Source organism: Dermacentor variabilis, chromosome 7, assembly GCF_050947875.1.
Source record: "Dermacentor variabilis isolate Ectoservices chromosome 7, ASM5094787v1, whole genome shotgun sequence".
NCBI lineage: Eukaryota > Metazoa > Arthropoda > Arachnida > Ixodida > Ixodidae > Dermacentor > Dermacentor variabilis.
The window spans coordinates 96459609-96484060 of NC_134574.1; the positions used below are offsets into that span (position 1 = coordinate 96459609).

At 46.4% G+C, this 24452-nt stretch overlaps 1 protein-coding gene across 1 annotated transcript; it reads left to right on the forward strand.

Moving 5' to 3' along the window:
• The first annotated feature begins 19233 nt into the window (after positions 1–19233).
• Positions 19234–23818, forward strand: LOC142586954 (sulfotransferase 1B1-like). Its single transcript, XM_075697824.1, has 2 exons — positions 19234–19703; positions 23249–23818. Exons 1-2 carry the CDS (start codon positions 19248–19250, stop codon positions 23732–23734), a joined length of 942 nt encoding a protein of 313 aa, XP_075553939.1. The 5' UTR covers positions 19234–19247; the 3' UTR covers positions 23735–23818.
• The last annotated feature ends 634 nt before the right edge of the window (positions 23819–24452 follow it).

Here is a 24452-nt window from a genome sequence, read left to right on the forward strand (position 1 = left end):
CCCCCCCCCCAATTCAAGCATCTCAGCACTAAAAGCCCAAATAAACTTACCCTCTCTAGCCTCACGCCGTAGAATAGCGCGTCTTAAGCTTTTTCGTATTTTTTTTATTATTAGCCTTTTGACAAACCGTACATAAAAACAGCCCATCGCATTGTGCGCACCAGTCACTCTAACACAGTATATCACACACAAGCCCATACCGTGACTTTTCAGCAATTTTTTTTCGCACCCCACAAGACCAGAATGGACTGCCCACCGAAGTAGCCACTATCATCGCCCACTTACATTCAAGCGACTCATCGAAAATATCTCTTCGTAATTTGTTGTACCTTCTTTGTCACTAACGCCCCAGTCCCTCCTGTGATGTCTCAAAAAGAGACCTTTGAGGAAATAAATAAGTAAACAAACAAATAAATAAATAAATAAAGGGTGCTTCAGCTAACTTGGACGCAGTATTCAGGAAACAAACATAGGCGCTACGCGTGTAGAATTGGTTCAGTATTCTGAGCAACATGGAGCACGTCATTATATTTTCTTTCCCATCCGCTAAGCTGGGTAATTAACAATAATTACTTAAGTAACTTTCTAAATGGTAACACCAGCGAAAAATCTTCAATGAAGAAGTTGTAGCGCTTGTGCAAAAATGTCGGATTATTTCAGCTATGCTAAAGTAACTGCACTGTTAAATACTTTTGCAGCCTTTCTTTAAAGTGCGCGAAATTTGAAAACTACCACGTGACTGCCAGATAACGCACCGCGTTTGTAGTGCATAAAATGTAAGTTGAAGGAATTAGCAAAAGCTGCTCCGCGCACCGTGATTCATTGAACAGGCTGTCGGTGACTGCGATGAACTGCGTAACTGCTATGCTATAACCAACAAAAGGGGCGTACCTTTTAAGAAAGAAATTGTTCGACGAAAAATTGGCTCCCACGTGCGAATACGATATGGTACCGAAAGCAGCATTAAACGCTGCACAGGCATTTCTTTTTAGGACCAATTAAGAAACACGATAGATGGGATGAGGCTGATAGTGTGATGAAAGACGGAGAAAAAAAAACCATGCTGGCTCCGGCCCCACATCTCGTTCACACGTGGCAGCCGCATTTTAGTTGTAGAATTTTTTTCTCAAAACGGGTAAGCCCCTTTTCCTCACTTAACACCCATCGCAGTCGCCTAAAGCCTGTTCCGTCGATCTCTGTGCGAGGAACATCTTTTGCAAATTCTTTCGACTTACATTTGCGGGCACTAAAAGCGCAACGCGTTAGCGGGCAGTCAAGTGGTATTTTTTTATTTCGCGCAATATAAAGAAGGCTGGAAATAAATTAAACACGGCGGTTATTTTAGCATAGACTGAATATTCCCATGTTTCTCAGCAAGCGCTACCGCTTTCGCATTGCAAATACTTGACTAGTTGCTATATAGAAAGCTAATTAAGGATTGTTTGTTAATCGCCCACCTTGGCTAATAGGGAAGAAAATGCTCCATATAGCTCAGAACAATACTGCACCAATTCCACACGCTTAGCGTATGTTTATTTATTTATTTATTTTTATTACGTGGCACAATTTAGCTTAAACACCATGTATATGTACAACAAACATAATGCGGTAGATGTGGCGTTACGTTAAGAGTGACGAGTAAAGTACGCTCTTCCAACTGTTGATCTCGTAAAACAAAACAATATACGGCGCGGATCTTGCAGAGAGCGCGCTATTATTACGTTTCGCAATGCTTTGGCAAAGTAAAATAAACAGAAGTGAGTGGAGCGTCAGTACTTCCAGCGGCATCAAAGAGATGCGTCCCGTGGTGCCTGGATAAGAATATATGAGTATCAGCTCCCTGAGAACAGCCAATTCAGCCGTTGATTGATATCTGTGGACCAGCAAGATGTAGAGGCCATTACTAGGCTGAGAATACGCTCATAGTTGCCATCGATAAGTTTGACCTCAAAAGTTCTGTAAATATTGAAGTTTAGCTTTTTTTGCGCAAAATCATCATCTCTTACATCTCCATTATTTCTATATGTACCTGAAAACTTATAACCTTGTTTCAGACGTTCTAAATGAAAACTGTCTATATGAAGCATTAGAGAACGTGAACAACATGGGAACCATTTTGAAGAAAAGCGCGCGTAAAGTAAGAACGATAGGGTACGTTTCATGCTGATGGCGGACTTTAAATCAGCTACTCGAGGAATATTATTACAGATAAATTGCACAATGCTTAACGCATTGTGCATATTATATATCAGGACGGAATTTCTAGGAATTCGGTGTGCTAATTTGGTCACACCAAGTAACCTTCGTCCCTACAGCTAGCTGAAGTACAGAAAGAGGACTGTCATCAGTTGAACAGAATCGCAATTGAAACTGAGAGCACGTAGCCGCAAGCCATTGTGGGTGCGACAGACGATCACATAGGCAGGGGAGTAAAACGCGAACTAAGCGCTCTGTTTGCTTATGTTATTCTTAAGCTACATAGACGATGTGCCAGTACAGTTGGATGAATTTCCAATTCAGGCGAAAAACCTGATGAACACGACGAGCTATGAGTTCGCTCCCATGCTGACGCTCTAGAGAACTCGCGACAGCCGCTTCTAGAGTTTTATTACATTTCTACCCATAAATACTATGCTAGTTCGTACCTCACTGTCAGGCGCGTATAATCTCGATCTCCATATCGAAAAGAGTTAATTGAGATAGTTGCAGCAAATATAAGAATCCCCTTGGCATTCACATTCTTACAACTTTTGCATACACACCGCGTCATATTACTTTGTGCTAATTGATGAAATTTCCACCTAGCTCAAATACGCGTATGTGTGTGTGCATGGGCGTACATTTGCTTACAAATTCACGATACTTTCGTTTCAGCCTTCCCACCATTCCTCAAAGTCAAGATGCAGGTTGTGAAAATTTTATTGCGTGACTGCATGCTCACGTACTGGGATCATGAATGTGGCAGCGTTCATAAAAAAAAAAAACATTATTATTTTTTGTTCAGCTTTCCATGGATTCAGTCCTCGGAAAATTGCGTATCTCAGAGAGCACGCGCGATATGGCCAGCAACCAGTTCACGTGGACTGCGCATGAGAATTTGTCCCGGAATAATTTTTTTACAGGAACGTTTCCTTTCCGATGCCTCCGATACTTGCCTGAAGGACGTGGCTGCTGGGTAGTACTGCGGTCCTGCCATATATACAACCAAAACTATGAGAAAACTGAATTACGTGCGCCATGGTGGAATCATACTCCCGGTCGCACCACAACAGAAGCCATAAGATGCAATCATTAGGCCACGATTGCACGAATACTTCTATCACGACAATTCCAACTACCTCTCAGAGTTGGTCGCCGTATATGTCAACTTGAGTACAACACGCGCGCTCGAAAGCACACACGCTTTCCCACTTTCCTTCACACGAAAGACACATCAATGAAATCGGAAACCAACAGCATTTGACTTACAACTTCAAGGAACCTTAGCTGCACATATCCTCCAAGATGCGCCTCGCATAAGCATATCTTAATATTCATACTCGCCTTTGCTTATATTCGTAGAGTACCTATAGTGGCAACATTGTCGTTATAATAAAATTACTATTTCTTGGAACAGGGCGCATCGATACATTCGAGAGCAGTTAAGTATGCAAAGAAAAAAGTGTGCCATTTGATTGATACATCGTATTTCTGTACGACATATGAAAGCAATGTCCGGACCACGCACAACAAAAAGAAAATATTCAAGAGAAGAAGTGAGTTGTGAAATGATTGTAACCATAAAACTTATCTGCTACATTTTGAAGGAAATCGCCGTAAAGTTAGCAATAAGCATGCGAGGCGCGTACAGTAATTAAAGCAGAATACGCTTAAAAGCAGTACAAGATTCGCGTAAACCAATAGCTTACGTAAATTACGCAAATTACAACTCTTGCATACACTTACGATTCAGCAAAAGAAATAACCTTTGTTTAGCTAAAAAATACTTATGTTTACGCAGCGAGCCATATGGTGTCCGTATCAGTAGAAGCACTGGAAAGGCTTTCACAAGAGCAATGCCCGGAAAAAAGGAACGGCAGAAAGAATTGCTTGCCGCAGTAGTTGAGATAGCAGTCGCGTTACTCTAAGCTCCAACAGTCGTTGGCTAGCTCCTCTGAAAAAGCGCCAGGTATACACATCAGAAGGCACTGTGAAAAAGAGGTAGGTGGATCTATTCACTATTGTTTCGTTCTATTTCGCGCTACTTCAACAGCAGGGGTATCCCATGATTAGGGTATACATTAGCAAAACTGACCAAAGGCGAAATCTGTAGTTAATGAAAGAAATTGCAGCCACTGGCTACGTCGGGCACTTCAGCGAAGTTCGGATGGTCAATATCCAACAGCACTTGCCAACGAAAAGGTTTTGAACTAACAGAGTTTCGTTCGTAATTGCTATTTGCCTTTGGCAAGTTGCATTCCCTAACTATGAGTCGGGCGTCAAGATTAGCTGATTTTTTTTCTATTAAAAACAATTCTAGTCTAGGGGCTGTTTCTGTATACGGGTCTAGGGGTCTTATGCCTCAGTAGTACCGCTTTCATGAGAGGCAATAAGATATCCGGTTGCAGAAGTTATTAAAGTGTTGGCCTTTTAGTTGCTAGCTACGAAATGACTTCACGCGTCACACAGAAAATAATGTGAAACTCTCCGCAATGCATTTCCCATATACCCAGACCTCAGCTTTTGAAAGTGGCATCGAACTACAGCTTGAATATAAAGGCTATAGCGAGGTATACACGTGTCACGCTGTCCTTTTCCACTGCAATTGGGCCCAATCCGGATGGTTCTCGGCCCGTATGCATGGTCCCGTCATTTTGATCCCGATCTTGCTCGGTCCGGATTGATGCAGTCGCGATCCGCACATCGCGATCACGCTTCTTTAACGAATTTATAGGCGGACGGCTATGCATTTCGAAGAGTTGGATACAACTGGTGTGATTCAACTTACTCAAACTTCATCTGGATCGTTGGACCATGTAGCAGCCTTCTTTGTAGAGAGCGATGAAGAATAACGATACAAATCGCTTACGCTCGCGATCAAAAATGACAATGTGACACCGGCATTAATCTTAACGCCATAATTAGTTTACTTAGCTAACTATACACGATTGCTATACGAATTAGTCTTAACTAGTTATTCAACTTCTGAAATATTCTATTAGATAAGAAGTATCGATGAGAAAATTTGAAGAGCGACATGAAAAACTCCCAAGACCCCTTTCTGTTGCTTAATACGTGCTACATAAACGTGTTGTTCCGAGGGTGGGAGAAGCCCGTGAATACACGCGAAATTGCCGCGCGATCGGCCGCACGAGGCACCTTGCGTGCATTCTCGGGCTTCGTTCACGCTCGGAAAAACATTTATGTGGCACGTATTTGGCAACAGAAACCTGTGGGGGGAGTTTTTCATGTTGCTGTACAAATTTTCTCATCGACACTTCTAATCTAATTATATTATGTGCGAAGTTAACAAAACAGTTAACACTAATAATTTAATTAGGCGAAATTTAAAAAAAAATAATTTGAGTATCTTCAAGCGATGGCAAACAAGATTACATTGGCCGCATTTCTATGGGCGCGAAATGCGAAAACACCCGTGTGCTTAGATTTAGGAGCACGTTAAGGAACCCCAGGTGGCCGAAATTTCCGGAGTCCTCCGCTACGGCGTGCATCATAATCACAAAGTGGTTTTGGCACGTAAAACCCCCTAATAATAAAAAAACTTTACATTGGTTCGGTTCAACTACGAGGCATTCGCATATTTTATAACTCTAGCCAAAGTTAGCCGGGACACCATGTGCCCAAACACACACACACACACACACACACACACACACACACACACACACACACACACACACACACACACACACACACACACACGCACACACACACATACATATATGTATATATATATATATATATATATATATATATATATATATATATATATATATATATATATAACAAGTACCGTGTTTCAGATTTATCTTCCTCCCAGGGACTGTGCATGTTGTCAAGCATGGCGTGCACCCCTCAAGCATTCACGTCAGACAGGCCGTATACCAGGCTGAAGAATTGGCTTATCATTCCGTTTGAGAGAAATATTTTTCATGTGTCCTTTACACACTTGAAACAATTGCTAGGAAAGCCAAACAGTGGTTATTTATTGGACAATAATTTGATGTTGGCACCTTCAGTTGACGGGAAGCACAACTTCGCGGTTATTTTTGGTTTATTTAACCGACAGTCTCGGTGAGCGGACCAAATTCCTTTTTGAAGGGATACAACAAAATTCTCGCGACAGTTTTTTTATATATTTAGCTGGAGATATAACAACGCCATAAGAAAGGAAAGACAGAAAAAATAAAGAAACAAGACGAGGTGAGCGAAAAAACATGCAGAATGAAGAAAAAAAGGGTGGAGGGAGAGAGCCGCAGGTTGCGGAAATTACTCGTAGATAGCGGTGTTAAACTGGAAGTGTTCAGGTTTTTGAACCTCTCTCCAATAAGAGTGTTAAGTGGCCACGTTCGGTTCACATCATGCGGTTCCCTGCTTGCAGGGTTGCTCATTATTTCATTGCTCTTGCCGACTACGGCGATTGGCCAGGAAGCCAATGCGCCATGCTGCTTGTGGGCGGAGTCTTCTTCCTCGTCATCGAGCTCCCACAGCTGCTTGCATTCAGCAATGGCCAGTCATCAGTGACCCACGGTTGCTTTCGAAGCCCGCTCCCTCAGGGCGCATTGAGAGGCACATAACCAGTGCTCCAAGTCAGCGTCAAAGTGTTTCTTCGAACATTGGTATTTACCCATTCCGGCGTCTGCCGCGGTTCATGTTGTCGTCAAAGAGATTCATTGAAGAGCAGCACGTATGTACGCATTGCCCCACACTCAGAGACCCAAGCTGATCTGATGGTTTGTTTCGAGCCCTGTTATCTTTGCACAGCAGCCCGAGGCGCTATCCATTCGATCACAGACTGCCCAGTAAGCGGGTTTTCGAAAAAAACAGTTTCCGCCTACCCGGTATGCACGTTTCTATCTGTGCATATCTATGCATAGATAGAAAGGTCCATACATACGCGCCTAGAAGTTGCTGAAGTATTATAAGAGTGCTAGGCAGTAAACAAAGGTATATGAATAGAAACAGACTAATAGATGCACGTATCGGTGCCAAAATTCATGAAGTACCCTCAGATTGCTAATTGCAATACCGGATCCCTAAATTTCCCCCACGCTGAACGGAATCGAAACCACATCCGCAGGGGTTCCTCAAAGACAGTAACCCGGCCCTTTGGCAGGCTGCGCCACAAATGCTACTGGGTATGTGGCACTTTCAGGCCAGCGGTTTAGAGAGCTATGCCATCAGTACACGGTGTATCTGCGGCTCTTCAATGAACCTGTCGCCAACATGGGTTATGGGTATATGCACCACTGGGTGTGCGACTAGCGAAGGAACGATTCTCAACCTTCGCAGGCGCCAACGCGCTGCGCTTGTCCTCTGGGAGGCATGGTGTGGACTTCTCGGCGGTGCCTCCAGATGGCACAGTGCATCCTGATGGAAGCACAATGTTTACACTTAGCGCCTTTCTAAGCTGTCGCGCGAACCGCCGCACCATGCGTTTAGGAAGCCACGCAAAATGGCACCGAGTGCTTAAGGAAAGTGTAAAAGAGATGCCCTGCTGTACTAAGCACCCGATATACAACTGCTTTTGGCGGTGACAAAAGGTTGGGTCGCTGTACAGATCCTATGCTAAACGCATTAACATCGGCAGTCATCGTGAGACAAATTCTGCTGAATTTTTCGTCTGTTTGTCTCTTCCTTTTTCAGGGAAGAGATGTAGTGCAGCCTAGGCAAGACCGACGAGCACTTCGTCAAAGCTCAGGATGCGTAAGAATGTGGAAAAATATACTGTGGTATTATTTTCAATTTGAACTAATGCTCTAGAATGGGGCAGGTACATTGCAAAGTCTCAAGTGCATCAGAATGAGCCCAGAGACTACACTTGGGGAGCACGGGACTGCTGTGTTATTTTCTGATACAGCATTGGTATCTGCCAGCCAGCTCAAATGTTTAAGTTGAAGAAATATTCGGCGCTCTGATACGATCCTGACGAACATACTGACGCGTGATTTTTAAGCACACGATAGTCGAATCGAAAGCGCACCGAGCCACCCTCTTTCTGAACTAGAATGGCTGGGTACCACCAGAAACTTGCCGAAGGTAGTTTGTTATTTCAGTGAAGAGTTTCATAGACAGTTTCTTTAATAATTTAACGATCTGTAAGTCACAGGAAATATGGGCACCCGCGAACAATGCGGTAACAGACCTGGAGTGCGGCCTGATCCCGCCGACCAGAACCGGTAACGCACTACCGCACCAGAGAAGGATTGGCCACCCTGGTGCAGCACTTGGCCTCAACCTCCTTTATACATACAAAAATTAAACCCCGGCCCTCAGTCCACAGCAGCTGCGAAGCGACTGACCATGGCGGTGGTCAGACCTGTGACGCAGCAGAGGGTGCTGAGAATCTCTGGACCAGTGCAGGCTGCCACTGCAATCTGAACCTAGCAATGTTTAACGCTCAAACGTTATCTAGTGAGGCGAGTCTAGCAGTGCTATTGGAGGAATTAACGGGCAATAAATGTGATATGCTAGGGCTCAGTGAGGTTAGGAGGGCAAATGAAGCATATACAGTGCCAAAAAGCGGGCAAGCCCAATGATAACGGGGCTTAGCGGAGAGACGAGAACTAGGAATCGGATTCCTGATTAATAACGATAAAGGTGGTAACATACAGGAATTCTATAGCATTACCGAAAGGGTGGCAGGTCTTGTGAAATTTATTAGGAGTTACAAATTGAAGGTAACTTCGATAGCAGGGGAGAGTTACTAGTAGAGTTCGCAGAACGGAATAATTTGCGGATAATGAATACCTTCTTCCGCAAGCGGGATAACCGAAAGCGGATGAGGAAGAGCCCAAATGGTGAGACTAGAGATGAAATAGAGTTTGTACTCTGCGCTAACCCTTACATCACACAAGATGTGGACGTGCTCGGCAAGGTGCGCTGCAGTGGCCATAGGATGATAAGATCTCGAACTAGCCTAGACTTCTGGAGGGAACGGAAGAAACCGGTTGATAAGAAGCCGAGCAATTAGTTAGCGGTAAAAATGAAAACATAGGAATTCTGGATCAAGCTACTGAACATGTATTCAGCTTTACCTCAAGACGAGGACCTCGGTGTTCAAACAATGAACGACAATCTTATGGGCATCATTAAGGAGTGTGCATTGGAAGTCGGTAGTATCTTCATTAGACAGGATACGGGTAAGCTATCACAGGAGACGAAGGGTCTGATTAAGAAACGCCAATGTATGAAAGCCTGTAACATTACAGGTAGAACAGAACTGGCCGAACTTCCCAAGTGAATCAACAAGCGTAAGATAGCTGACAAAACGAATTATTATAAGGATAAAATTCAGCATGCTCTCACGAACGCAGGGAGCCTAAAGCAGGGAAGAAGAAACTAGGGGTAGGCAAGAATCAGATGTATGCGCTAAGAGACAAAGTGGGCAATATAATTACTAATATGGATAAGATAGATCAAGTGGCTGGGGAGTTCTATAGAGATTTATGCAGTCCACTGGTACCCACGGCTATAATGGCAGAGGGAATATAGTATATCAATTGGACACCCCACAAGTAACGACGGAAGAAGAAAACAAGGCCTTGGGAACTATGCGAATAGGTAGGGCAGCTGGGGAGGTTCACCTAACAACAGATTTGTTGAAGGATGGTAGGTAGATTGTTCTAGAAAAACTAGCCACCCTGTATACGAAAGGCCTCATGACCTCGAGCGTAGCGGAACATTGTAAGAACACCAACATAATATTATTCCCAAGAAAGGGGACGCCAAATACTTATAAAAAATATAGACCGATCAGCTTACTGTCCGTTGGCCGACAAAGTATTTACTAAGGTAATGGCAAATAGAATATGGAACATTTTAGACTGCTGTCAACCAAAGGACCAGGCAGGATTCCGTAACAGCTACTCAACAATATACCATTTCTCACTATCAATGAGGCAATAGAGAAATGTGCGGAATATAACCAACCCTTATATATTGACACGTCTACTTATCTTTATCTAGCGCCCACGTTTCGCCGCCTAACAAATTTTATCGCACAGCGCAGGACGCGTCTTCATGTAAGTGAAGTTTCAGGAATGTTATCGATGGTTCCGTCCACTGTCTTTCACCGCAACTTGTGTGATCTGATGGCATGTATGATCGACGCGAATAGTGTAGAACTTTGTGGAAGACACGCGGGTCCCAGTGGTTAATCTGGAACATTCGATGACTGATCTAAAAAGCCGACGCGCTTGACCCGCTGTGAAATTTTCGACGATCGCCGACCGTGTTCGCCGCTATCGTTGTTCTATAAGTGTAGCCTGTTTTTGTGGGCACAGGTTCGCCCAATAAAAGTTAGTTTTGTCTTTCACAGTATTGCTACTGTGTTCTTCAACGTCACCACCACGTGACATCTTGTGGAGGTGCTTTTCGTTCATGTACCGGACGCCCCCGACAAACCGTGATCCAAGCACGGACCGCAAAGAGAACACCAACGTAGTCCCGGACCATCGAGCAAGCCGCCGTCTTCAACAACTGCCCCCAGAGAACGGACTTTTGCCTGAGACGAACAGGAAGATCGTCACCAAGTCCACCCCAATGGCAGCCCCAGTGTCCCCCATCGTGCTGCAGCAGCCTAGGGAGCCTCCGACGTTCCGCGGTTCAACTTTCGAGGCCCCGGAAAGCCTGCTTGAGAAATACGAGAGGGTCGCTGCTTTTAACAGCTGGAACAGCGACGACAAACTGCGACATGTCTTCTTCGCATTGTAAGACGCTGCCAGGACGTGCTTCGAGAACCGAGAAGCCACCTTAACGACCTGGGAGCTGTTCCGAAGCGGCTTCTTGCAGACATTCGCAAGCGTCGTACGCCGAGAACGAGACCAAGCGCTGTTAGAAACCCTGGTGCAGCTACCAAATGAAACAACCGCGATCTTTACAGAAGAAATGCATACTGCGTTTGCATACTGCCTTATGATTTCAAATGTAAATATTGCAATGTAGAATATTATACGACTAATATTGCAATTGTTTTTTTCCCTGATTCATGTGAAACAACAAAAATGTCTTGTGTTGAATACCAGTGCTGTTGTATGGCAGCTTTCTTTTTGCTTTATATATTTTGTATTTTTTTCTTTTTTCCTGTTTTTCCCATGCTCATGTGTATATATTACAATCCACTTCCTGTTTGGGCCAGTGCAAAGGCCTACAGTATTGTTAATTAAAAAATAAAGAAAGAAATGAGCCGCCTATTCCACCATGCCGACCCGGAAATGTCCGAGGAGAAGAAAGTCCGCCTACTTATGCGTAGAGTAAAGGAGGAATTTTCGCCGGAATGGTACGAAGCCCACCGAAGACCGTCGACGAGTTTCTTCACAAGGCTACTAGCATCGAGAAGACACTGCAAATGCGGAAACGGCATTTCGACCGCCGCAAGAACTCGACAAACTACGCCGGAGTTGCGTCAGTGGCCACCGAAGACCTGCGCGAGACTATCCGAGTGGTCGTGCGGGAGGAACTACAGAAGCTGTTGCCTTCATCACAGCCTCAAGTGGCTTCGATTGCCGACGCCGTGCGTGAGAAGCTCCAGCAACAACTCTGAGTACGCCCTGAAATGCCACAGCCTCAACCGCAAGCAATGACTTACGCCGTTGTAGCCCGCCGTCACGTTGCCCCTCCGCGCCCACGGCAGGGCCCAGTGACGACACAGTTCCGTCGCCCACCACCACCCCCGCCCCCAGTAAGCGAAGCCGTCACCTCACGCGGCGTTCCAGCGAAGACTGACGTTTGGCGCGTCCCCGACCACCACCCGCTTTGCTATCCCTGCGGAAAAGCCGGGAACATGTACCACCGATGCCCATACCGGGAGATGGGACTCCGAGGGTTGGCCGTTAACGCGCCACGACCACAGATTGGCGAACGACCTCGCGATATCGCCGACTACCTGGCCGCCACTCAGTGGAGCCCTCGACGACCGTCCCGTTCGCCGTCACCAGGCCGCTACCTGTCGCAGCAGCGCCGACCATACACCGGCCCAGCCCGGGGCCGATCTGCGAGCCCATATCCGGAAAACTAAAAGCAGCGATCGATGAAGGTGCGGTTGCTGTTCGTCGAACTGACAAATATCCTCCGCCGCCGACGAAGACGACGAAGAGACCATCTCGACGACATAATGACACGCCGCCGTCCCTACGAAGTCAGGAAGCCAAGACTGCACCGACGAAAGACGACTTGTCCACGCGACGTTCCAGCTTCAGTTCAGCACGACGCAGCCGTGATCGGACCCCAAGACCTAACTGCAACGCCAGACAAAGAACCACCGACCTCGAGGTGCTTCTCGACGGCCACGCAGTTACCGCCTTAGTGGACAGAGGGGTTGATAACTCCGTCATGAGTGGACACATCGCCGCCCAGTTGAAGAACGTTAAGACCGGATGGGAAGGCCCTCAAATTCGGACCACTGGAGGACACCTCATCATGCCGACTGCAACCTGCACGGCAAGAATAACCATTCATGACCGGACTTACCCTGCCACCTTCGTTATCCTCCAACAGTGTTCACGAGACGTCATTCTCGGTACGGACTTCCTGAACCAACACGGCGCAATCATCCACCTCAAGTCGAAGTCAACAACGCTGTCGGAAGATGAAGCGACACCGCCGGAGAGCCCTCGTAGTCACCACGCCTTGAGTGTGCTCGAAGATCAAATAAGCATCCCGCCTCGCTCCAGCATTGTTATTTCGGTCGGCACCGAAACACGCACTGACATAGAAGGTGTCATCGTAGGCGACCAACGCCTACTGCTAGACCGTGAAATTTGTGTCGCAAGAGGGATCGCTCGACTGCATGGAGGGAAAGCGGAAGTGTTGCTGACAAAGTTCAGCCAGGAGTTCAAGCACATCAACAAGGGCACGACGATGGCGTAGATCGAGGAAACTCTGGAAACAAGTAATGCGTTTGTCCTCTCGGATTCCGCCGAATCTACACCGACGATCATGGTTCCCCGAACCAGACTACGACATTAATCAATATCTACCTTTGATTAAGCAACAGCAGCTCAGAAGTCTGCTCCGACGATACAAAGGCTCTTTTCCGACGTCATCGAGGATTCGACAAACACCAGTCGTCAAGCATCGCATAATCACCGAGGAGTGCGCTCGACCACTCCGCCAGAGCCCTTACCGAGTTTCGCCGCGAGAACGTGAAGCTATAAGAGAACAAGTCGACGAAATGCTGTGTGACGACATCATCCAGCCGTCGAAAAGCCCGTGGGCATCCCCTGTTGTCCTGGTAAAGAAAAAGGACGGAACCCTACGTTTCTGCGTCGATTATCGTCGTCTGAACAAGATCACGAAGAAGGACGTATACCCCCTCCCACGGATCGACGACGCATTAGATCGGCTCTGCAACGCTAAATACTTATCGTCGATGGACCTCAAGTCTGGCTATTGGCAAATAGAAGTCGACGAAAGAGATCGCGAAAAGACCGCCTTCATCACCCCAGATGACCTCTACGAGACCAAGGTTATGCCATTTGGAGTGTTCTCGGCGCCTGCAACGTTCCAGCACGTGATGGACACGGTTTTAGCAGGATTGAAGTGGCAGACCTGTCCCGTCTACTTGGATGACGCCGTTGTGTTCGCCGGAAATTTCGGCGATCACCTTAGGCGGCTTGCAACAGTACTCGAGGCCATCAAGTCGTCAGGGCTCACTCTGAAGCCAGAAAAGTGCCGCTTCGCTTACGATAAGCTTCTGTTCCTAGGCCACGTCATCAGCAAGTCTCGAGTCCGCCCCGACCCGCAGAAGATAGCTGCCATAGCAAAGTTCCCACAGCAGATCGACAAGAAGGCAGTGCGTAGATTTCTTGGCATGTGTGCCTACTACAGGCGATTTGTCAAGGACTTTTCACGCGTCGCTGAGCTACTGACACAGCTAACTAAATGTGAAGTCGAGTTCAAGTGGGAAACGACGCAGGCCGACGCATTTCAGGAACTCAAACGACGCATGCAGTCGCCGCCCGTACTTTCGCACTTCGACGAGCACGCCGATACCGAAATCCACCCTGACGCCAGTAGCCTAGGCCTCGGTGCCGTCCTACTCCAGAGAAAAGATGGACATGAACACGTGCTGGCTTACGCTAACCGGTCGTTCTCAAAAGCGGAAGGCAATTATTCTACAACCAATAAGGAATGTCTCGCCATCGTTTGGGCTACAACGAAATTTCGCCCTTACCTATATGGCAGGCCATTCAATGTCATCAGCGACCATGACGCCTTGTTTTGGCTAGCGAATTTAAAGATCCCTCAGAACGGCTGGCACGCTGGAGCCCCAGACTACAAGAATACGACAACACTGTCACATACAAGTCCGGACGAAAGCACTCATATGCCGATTGCCTATCACGCGCCCCCATCGACCCGCCGCCGCAAGTTGACGAGGATGACGCCGCCTTCTTTGGAATAATAAGCGCGGAAGACTTCGCCGAACAACAACGAGGGGACCCGGAGCTAAAAGCCCTGGTCGAGTATTTGGAAGGGCACACCAACGTTGTCCCTAGGGCATTTAAGCGTGTATTGTCTTCGTTCACGCTTCAAAACATCCTACTCGTGTAGAAGAACTTCTCACCAGTCCGCGCCAGCTACCTTCTTGTTGTTCCGTCGGCGCTGCGTCCAGAAGTACTGCACACGCTACATGACGATCCGACCGCTGGGCACCTCGGTTTCTCCCGGACGATATAGAGGATACAACAAAGGTATTACTGGCCGCACCTAACCGCCAATGTCGCCCGTTACGTCAGGACATGCCGAAACTGTCAGCGACGCAAGACAACACCGACAAGGCCAGCTGGATTACTGCAGCCGATCAAGCCTCCTTACCGACCTTTTCAGCAGATCGGGATGGACTTGCTGGGACCGTTTCCGACATCAACTTCCGGAAATAAGTGAATCGTCGTGGCGACGGACTATCTCACCTGCTTCGCTGAAACTAAAGCTCTACCGAAAAACAGCGCAGCCGAAGTGGCGAAATTTTTCGTTGAGAACATTCTGCTGTGACATGGTGCTCCAGAAGTCCTCATTACCGACGGAGGAACGGCTTTTACAGCAGAGCTCACGCAAGCCATTCTGTAATACAGCCAGACAAGTCACAGGAGGGCAACTACATACCATCCGCAGACGAATGGTCTCACGGAGCGCCTGAACAAGACCCTCGCCGACATGCTAGCAATGTACGTCGACGTCGAGCACAAGACCTGTGATGCCGTCCTGCCATACGTAACATTCGCTTACAACACGGCGGCACAAGAAACAACACAGATGACGCCATTTAAACTGGTTTACGGCAGGAACCCGACGACGACGCTCGACGCCATGCTGCCACCGGTCACTGACGAGGAAAATCTTGACCTCGCTACCTATCTTCAGCGCGCCGAAGAAGCCCGACAGCTCTCTCGCCTGCGGATCAAGAACCAGCAGAGGACCGACAGCCGACACTACAACCTCCGGCGACGCTTCGTCGAGTACCAGCCCGGCGGCCGTGTTTGGGTATGGACCCTGATACGCCGAAGAGGACTCAAGAAGAAACTACTCCGACGCTATTTCGGACCCTACAAGGTCATCCGACGTATTGGCGCTCTGGACTATGAGGTCGTGCCAGACGGCATTTCGCATTCACAGCGGCGCCGCGCACGATCTGAAGTGGTTCACGTGGTGCGCCTTGAACGCTTTCACGGACGCTGACGAACTTCCTTATTTTTGTTTTCTTTGCTACGAGTGCTTTTGTTTGTAATTTCGTTTGTTTGCAGCATCAGGTCGATGCTGTTTAAGAGGGGGGTAATGAAACGTGTACTTATCTTTATCTAGCGACCACGTTTCGCCGCCTAGCAAATTTTATCGCACAGCGCAGGACGCGCCTGCATGTAAAAGATGTTTCTGGAATATTATCGATGGTTGCGTCCACTGCGTTTCATCGCAACTTGTGTATTCTGATTGCATGTATGCGCGACGCGAATAGTGTAGAACTTTGTGGAAGACACGCGGGTCCCAGCTGTTAATCTGGAACATTCGATCACTGATCTGTAAAAGCCGACGCGCCTGACCCGCTGAACAGATTTTCGACGATCGCCGACCGTGTTCGCCGCTAGCGTTGTGCTATAAGTGTAGCCTGTTTTTGTGGGCACAGGTTCGCCCAAAAAAGTTAGTTTTGTCTTTCAGAGTATTGCTACTGTGTTCCTCAACGTCACCACCACGTGACAATATGGCTTTCATTATTTAGGAGAAAGCGTTTGATTTAGTCGTAGCCTCAAAAGTCATGTAGGAATTACGGAATGAGGGTTGAAACGAGCCGTATGTAAAATACTGAATGATATCTATAGCGGCACCACAGCCACCGTAATCATCGATATAGAAAGAAACAAAATCTCAATAAAGTCGGGCGTCAGGCACGAAGATACGATCTCTATAATGCTATTCAGTGTGCTTACAGGAGCTATTCAGAGACCTGGGTAGGGAAAAATTTGGGATATTAGTTAATAGAGAATACCTTAGTAACTTGCGATTCGCTGGTGATATTGCCTTGCTTAGTAACTCCGGCGATCAATTGCAATGCATGCTTACTGAGCTGGAGAGGCAAAGCAGAAGGGTGGGTCTAAAAAGTAATCAGCAGAAAAGTAATATTTAACAGTCTCGGAACTGAACAGCAGCTTACGATAGGTAGCGAGGCACTGGAAGTGGTACTTAAGGCGCGTAGTGACCACGGATCCGGATCATGAGACTGAAATAATCAGAAAAAAAATGTGGGATGGGGTGCGTTTGGTAGGCATTGTCAGATCATGAACAGCAGGTTGCCATTATCTGAAGAGAATAGTGTATAACAGCTTTGTTTGACCAGTAATCACCTAAGGGGCAGAAACCTCCATATTACGAAAAGGGTTCTACTTAAATTGAGGAAGACGCAACGAGCTATGGAAAGAAGAATGATGGGTGTAACGCTAAGGGGATGCGGATAAGAAGAGATCAGATTCGGTGAGGGAACAAACGCGAGTTACTGACATCTTAGTTGAAATCAAGAAGCAGAAATAGGGGGGGTGCAGGGCATGCGATGGGGAGGGAATAAACGGATTGTCAGTAAGGGTTACGGACTGAATTCGAAGTGAAGGGAAGCGTAGCAGGGGGTGGCAGAAAGTTAGGTGGGCGCATGAGATTAAGACGTTTGCAGGGAGAACATGGCCACCGTTAGTACATGACCGGGGTTTTTGGAGGAGTATGGAAGAGGCCATTGCCCTGCAGCAGGCGCGGCCAGGCTGATAATGAAGATGATGATGATGATGAACAAAAATTGGAGGTAGCTTAAGCTTCGCCTTCAACAGTGGAATGCGATAGCTTTATCGCACACCGTTCGCACCACTCACTCATTCACATGGCATGCTCTTGGGTCAAAATGCGCCCACCAATCACGCGACGAGCTCCGAGCAAAGCAGCGTTCGGCGTGGCAACGAAATGTGCACCTGAGCAATCGGAACGAACGAAAGAACTGTCTTGTTGGGAGAAACGATCTACGCGAGCCAAACGTCGTGATCGGCACGGACAGCCGGGCCGCGACGCGTCATGAAGGCGGACGCAATCATGGGGCTGACGCCTCGATTGGGTCGTCCTCTACCTCGCTTGGGAGCACCACGCAGACGCTTGACTCCTCGCCAGCAGCATGGCACACATCGCAGGGGACGCTTTCCCACAGACGTGCTACGGCGGAGCGATCACGTCAGAGGCGTCACGCATTATACGCTGTGCCTAAGAATCGCGCTGTGAGCGGAAAGAGGAGCCGCGTCGCCTAAACACGAGGGTTCTAGTGGCGCATGCTGGAAGTTGGAAGTAAAGAGAGCGAGAAAACTTATTAAACGCAAGGGTATTGGGGCATCCGCGCACCGGTCCCTGCACGGCCCCAATGATCTTAAGTGAGACGAAGGGGAGAAGCGGGCGAGTGGCGCGCCAACTGTCGGGGCAGCACCGTACATAGCGAGGGAGGGGGGTTTTCTGTGTTTGCCGCGAGATGACTCTGCGTGTGCGCCAAGCCCAGAAGAAACGTACCGGGAACGTACTTCGCTACTCATTTAACTGCGATTTCTGTAATTTACATGCACATATTTACCGATAAACACCGCTGTATAACTTTAAACAGCACGTGTCTAAGGCAAAACCGCATTCACTAGAGGCGCTTTTGTCCCGCTTTGAACCATCGAACTCATGGCTGTGTGGTAGCGTCTTCGTCTCGTACTCCGGACACCCTGGTTCGATTCGCACCCCGCCCACCTTGCAAGTTTTTTTTTTTATGAATTGCCTTCCGGGATTTTTGCTCACGGCCAACGCCGACGACACCGGCGTTTCTGCGACACGAGCTCCTTAACGCTGTCGTGTTAATGCGGTGGCGGGCAGTCTGCATGCTACGCGTCGTAGCGGTAACTTCCACGGACGTATGAACATGGAACGAGTCAATGTTCTTCTCAAACGAGGCGAACATACCTCTGTTCTGGGCAGCGGTAAAGTTTGCGTTGACGATAGTCTTCAAAAGTATCGACAGCGCCGTGGCTTGGCTGTTGGGGTGCACTCAATTTATAAAAAAAACCTTGGACCTCGAAGCTATATTCTTGGCAGCAGATTTTACTTGAACAATAAACAAAATACACGTATCTGGCGACATTAGGCAGAAGACTTCGATGGTTTCATTTGTGTTAACAATACCCACTTTAGATGTCGACCTAAGATTACATTACCCCGAGTAATAGTTTTTGTCAATCCTTGCTATCACAATTATTCGAACAAGTTAACACCTATAGGTTTCCTATTTTTGTTTCGTAACGGTTCGATTTATTATTATCCTAAACATTGCTCTGTAGTTAACTTCGTTATTTGGTGTTTTTATGTTTCTCATGTTTTAATTCTTACTTTGTAACCGCTCTCAAGATATTAACAAGTTCTCGCAAGCGCTATGCCGCGGTACAGTTCGATAACACCTTATCACATTGTCACCACGAATTCAGAAGTTTCGTCTATCATCAATGCAATTCGCAGGGTCACCCAACTGTGCCACAATGGACGAACAGTCATACCGATACGTCGAAGGCCTGCGGATGCACAGGCTGTTCAAGGATGAAGCTATCCTCTCTGCAATGAACTACAAACCAAGGGAGGGAGACGTCTTTGTCGCTACATACCCTAAATGTGGCACCAACTGGACGCAGTTTATCGTTTACAACATTTTATCACATGCGGCGCCAGTCTCCAACATTGGGGAGTTCAGATTGACGTGCCCGTTTATCGATATGACTGGAGCAAGTTCTGCTGAGAACCCGCTGAGAAATGGCCCCATTAGCACACACTTGCCGCTCAGGCTATTGCGTCCAGTCGACTGTGCCAAGTACATCTACGTAACCAGGAACCCTTATGACTGTGCCGTGTCCTTCTACCACTTCATGAAGGGGCTGACTCCGAAAACTGTCGCCGACGTTTCCTTTGACAAGTTCCTAAGCCTCTACCTGGAAGGAAAGGTAACTTTTTCACCTCGTTATCATATTCATCCGGAATCCGGATGTATCTCGATTTGTTTACCATAGTTAGCTTTATTCAAACGACTTATACGCACGCCGAACGGCTGCAGTTTCGAAAGTAGCTCGTCTGGGAGATACAGATGTATTAAGACTTTGTTGTCGGCGTCAGTGTGCGCGACCAATCCCTCTTTTATCTTGAGCGTGTATCTAGACTTATCATAAAACTTCTCACTTCCCCTAGGTTCTGAATGGAGAGCTTGCATTGCCTCTTAGGGCTTGTAGAAGCATATCGCACGTAGGTAGGGTTTGCAGAATCGATCATATTTCGATGCAGTACCGTATGAAGACCCTGCTATTGCTCAGACATAAGCAACCTTGTGATAAGTCTGCTTGTTACAGAGCGATTACATTTGTGCTTTATTTCTTGTCGAAACTGCTGTATCTCTTACAGGGCCTATTTTGAAGACATGGTTGCGACTTTATTGTATTTTTATGCTCATTTGTTGAAAATGACAAAATCCGCAATAGGTGCTGCACTGATCAGTGCCAGATACACAACGATGCCTCTTTTCTATAATAATTGTTGCTACTGCATTGCTGATGACAATGATTATATGTGTTTGTCCATACGGCCCCGCTAGCTGCATCTCACGACACATTTCATTCCGTTTTGCGTCAATGTAACTGGCATTTCTGCTGCTACATCTGTTTTCAAGTTAATATACTTTAATTTTTTTGCACAAGCTACCCGGCCTCATAGTTTACGCAGTACCCACACTAAATAAAACAAAAATATAGCAACACAGACGTGTTCGCAAATTAACCCTTCGTGGAAAGGGCCACATCTGCTGGAATTGCTCTCACACCTCTTGTGCTCCAGGAAATGCGCAGGCCAATCACTAAAAGTAACATGGATAGTTCTGCATTTCTGCAATAACACTCGATAAGAAATTTCTGTAGGCGGTCTTCCGCGAATATCGAACGAATGTAACAAAATAATATACACGTATCGCAAATAGTATAAATAACTTATTGTCTGTGTTCCTGCGTAACTTAAAGCATAATTTAAATGTTATTCACCATCTTTGGCGATTTAGACAAAATGCATGTTAATTATAGAGGCCCAAGGTGCCAAGATGCGTTGATCAAGTGCAATTACGTAGTAAGCTCATTCAATAACTCGCAATTTAAATACTTGTCTTCAGGCACAAGTTCCAATGTAAGAGCTGCAGACTATACTGATACGCATCGAGCAATGCTGTTTCAATGATGTTATACAGAACCTAGTTCATTTTCCCGTGCTCTGAAGATAGCCGCCAATAATATAAAAACAAATGAAAGGAGATACCTACGGGCCTACTGACACGTTTACACAGTACACAAATAAAGAAGCTGGCATGCCCGTTGTAAAGGAGGGCAAAGAGCGCGTTTTCACCTGTTTTCGATGCCACGGTGTTGATTATCATGCGAAACTGTAGCCTTCTTTCGTATGCGGAACGGTTAAGCTGACGTGGCAGCCTGTACGCCATGGCTGACTGCTTCTTTTCACAGCGAACCTAGAAAATTTGTTTTTCTCAAACATAGTTCAAAGGGCTGGAAACCTCGTGTGCATACACGCAATTTTTTTAGCCAGCTGTCTTGACAGCTAATAAAAGAAGATGCGTAAAATATATTACCCTGAATAAAAGCTTTCTTGCGTGTTGCCCAGCGCACACTATATTTCTCGAAATTGATGGTCATCGCTTGAACATATAGTTAGCTTTTAAGTAAAACGTCCCTGAAGTTGGTCAGAAGGAGTCGCTTCGTAAAACCGCTTGCAACCAAAACGCGCTAATTAATTATCGCTTAGGTCTCTGTGACCAAGTAGCCACACACGTTGTCGTACTTTAGCAACGTTTTATAGAAGAAATAAATCGCTGCTCGGTCATGCCCGTCTCCCGTCCACACATGACTCCGTTCTTGCGCCGCAAATGACGCAATTGGTGTTAATGTCAGTCTCGCGCGCTGTGTTCAGAAAGGCACAGCTTCGGAGTGCGTCCGTCTATCCGAGCGGGAACGATCGTGTTTGAGAGAACTCGCTCAGCCATAGAAGGTGTAACTCATAAATTCAAAGGAATGGTCATCAGGCGTGATACGGCCTACCAATGTGAATTCTTCATTGAAAGCATTTCACGCGTGCTCGCTTACGGCGCCCCTGCGTTCGACCCCTCGCCGGGTCCAGAAATGGCGTGAAAATACTCAGACAGCGAGATCGAGGGGTGTTCATGCACATGGACCACGATGGAACGTTCATGCCTGCGTAAGAATCACAAGCGTAGAACATTTATGCAAGCGCGAGAGGCCGTACCATCTACCAGTGCTGCGAACTCGTGTGACGGAGGGCATACTTGTGCGTCTCTAGTACAGCGGTAACTTATATACGCTTGTGTCCAAACATCCTGTGCAAAACAAACAGGGACACTGAACATAGGCAGCGAGCAAAATTGCAAAATTACGCCCTAACACGACCACTAGCTGCAACAAGTGCTGGCACGTAAGCATTTTTTTATTACGTGAATGATTGTAACTTGTGCATTTGGTGACGGCTATTTCTGTACTCTAGTGCCTATACACCGTCTGCAGCACGCACAATGCGTTTAGGGTTCTAGAGTGCGACTGCATCCTCGATCCATCCCATCCAATTTGCCATACTTCAAATAGCATCATTTGGGAACTGCAACTCTAGCGATCTGCTGAGTAACTCGGAACAACTATTAACAAATTATGCCATCGGTATTCCTCACTTTAAGTGTGCGCCTGAAGAAAATGTGTATAGACCGGAGATTCCACAATAAAGCCCATTTTCTGAGATGCCTGCGAATGTAGCTTGAAATTGTGCACTTCAGTGAAAACCTGGCAGTGCGAATTTTCCAATGCAATCGTCAATTTCAAGTTCTCCCTCTTAGTGAACAATAAATTAATTTTTTTGGTAACCTGTGGTGCTTTAAGGCAATGCTTTGTTTCGAGCCCAGCTAATTAGCAGTTAGAGCCTTACGCTTGTCGAATAACACCTCAAGTATCCGCGCACGCCCAAGTAATGTACCATTCAGCTTCTCAAATCGGTGGCACGTATAGCCAAACAGAAATCTAAAAATACTGCGTATTATGTCAATAGCGTATTGTTAGATATGATCCTGCAACTATTTGCACTCGTTGTAGTTTCTGTTATATTAATAGAAGTTTCGTAAACTGTTTTCAGCTAAAAAATGCCGTAAAATGAAACCTCCTAGTGGTAAATTGTGCTTGCAAACTAAAGAATACTGTCTAGCACATGGTTTCATTTTTATAATACTCAATTGTGTGCAATGTGATTTTAGCTTTTTGTAAGAACTAACAAAAAACGCATTTCAACATTGAACGAACGGGAGAAAGAATGGATGCAGATTAGCTTAGAAAAATGAGAAAGCCAATGGTGCAGCCACTTAATCGTCAAGCTTGCTTGCCTTAATAACATTCACCATCTCTATTCCTCTTTCTTAAACAAAGATCGCTTTTCACTTACACAGGTCCTCTACTGTGACTACTTCGATCACCTTCTGCCATGGTATGAGCATCGAGGAGCAGAAAATATTCTCTTCCTCACATATGAACAACTGAAGGCGGACACGAGGTCGCAAGTGCTTAAAATCGCCAATTTTCTTGGCGATGAATACGGAACTGCGTTGCGTAACGACGATGACCTTCTCCAGAGAGTCCTCCACGCCTGCAGTCTGGAAAGCATGAAAGCTATGTTCAGTGTAAACCTAGTGGACATGGCAAAGATGAGGCTTAAAGCTTCAACGGAGGAGTCAGATACGTTCGCAGTGATGAAGGACATAGCCGAGCTGGAGGTGGAAATGCATGAGGGCTCCGGTTTTGTTCGCAAGGGAATAGTCGGCGATTGGCGAAATTATTTTACGGCAGAGCAGGTAAAGCGTACGAAAGAATGGATCAGGCAAAAGACCCAGGGGAGCGGCGTCATGGCACTATGGGAAGACTGTGATCTCCCTTGAGGAAATGTAGTGTAATATGCATATTATAGCGCAGACGCACGGCATTATATACATATGTGATCAGGATTATAATGTGCACTTTTGGCCTTATATTTGTTCAATAAAAGCAAGATAGCCTAGTGATTGTAATGGTGTTTGCTCTTGTATCCACCTGACATTCACTTCATACACCCACGTTTTCAAGCTATCACCTATAAAAAAGGAGCCTCTAACAAAACCATTGCGGCTTTTCTGATTTGTGCCTTCTTGGTATAATATTTGATCTTGCTATATAAGCAGCTTCTTAAGGTCATTCATGCAGCTTATTTTTATTGTTTCGTCTGAAGTGTAGAACAATGTAAAGAAATTGCTGCGTATGAAAATAATTATTTTGTGTGTCAGCTGAGTGGTCCACGTAACTTGTGCCAAAATATAAAATCATTCTATTGCCACATAGCTGGACAGCGCTGCGGTAATCTTGTTTGCCATCGCTGAAAGTAAGTCAGACGTTTTTGTATTTCACCTAACTATTCAATTTGTCAGTATTAGGATGTTCGATTTGTTGCCGGTTTGTAACAAGTTTCTCAATGTTTCCCAACGTTCACGCACGCACACAGGCGCACACGCACACAGACACATGCACACACTGATGATAAAGATCGTCGAAGCCGCCACGTCTTTTAGCTCCAAAGTTCCACTTATCTCGAGGGCGTTTTCAGCTGCGATCTTTCAACACTAT

Excerpts from the sequence above, each read along its gene's own strand:
- LOC142586954 (XM_075697824.1), top strand. The coding sequence starts at position 19,248 with ATGGACGAACAGTCATACCGATACGTCGAAGGCCTGCGGATGCACAGG. Across the intron at positions 19,704-23,248 it reads GCCTCTACCTGGAAGGAAAG|GTCCTCTACTGTGACTACTT; the intron begins GTAACTTTTTCA and ends TCACTTACACAG.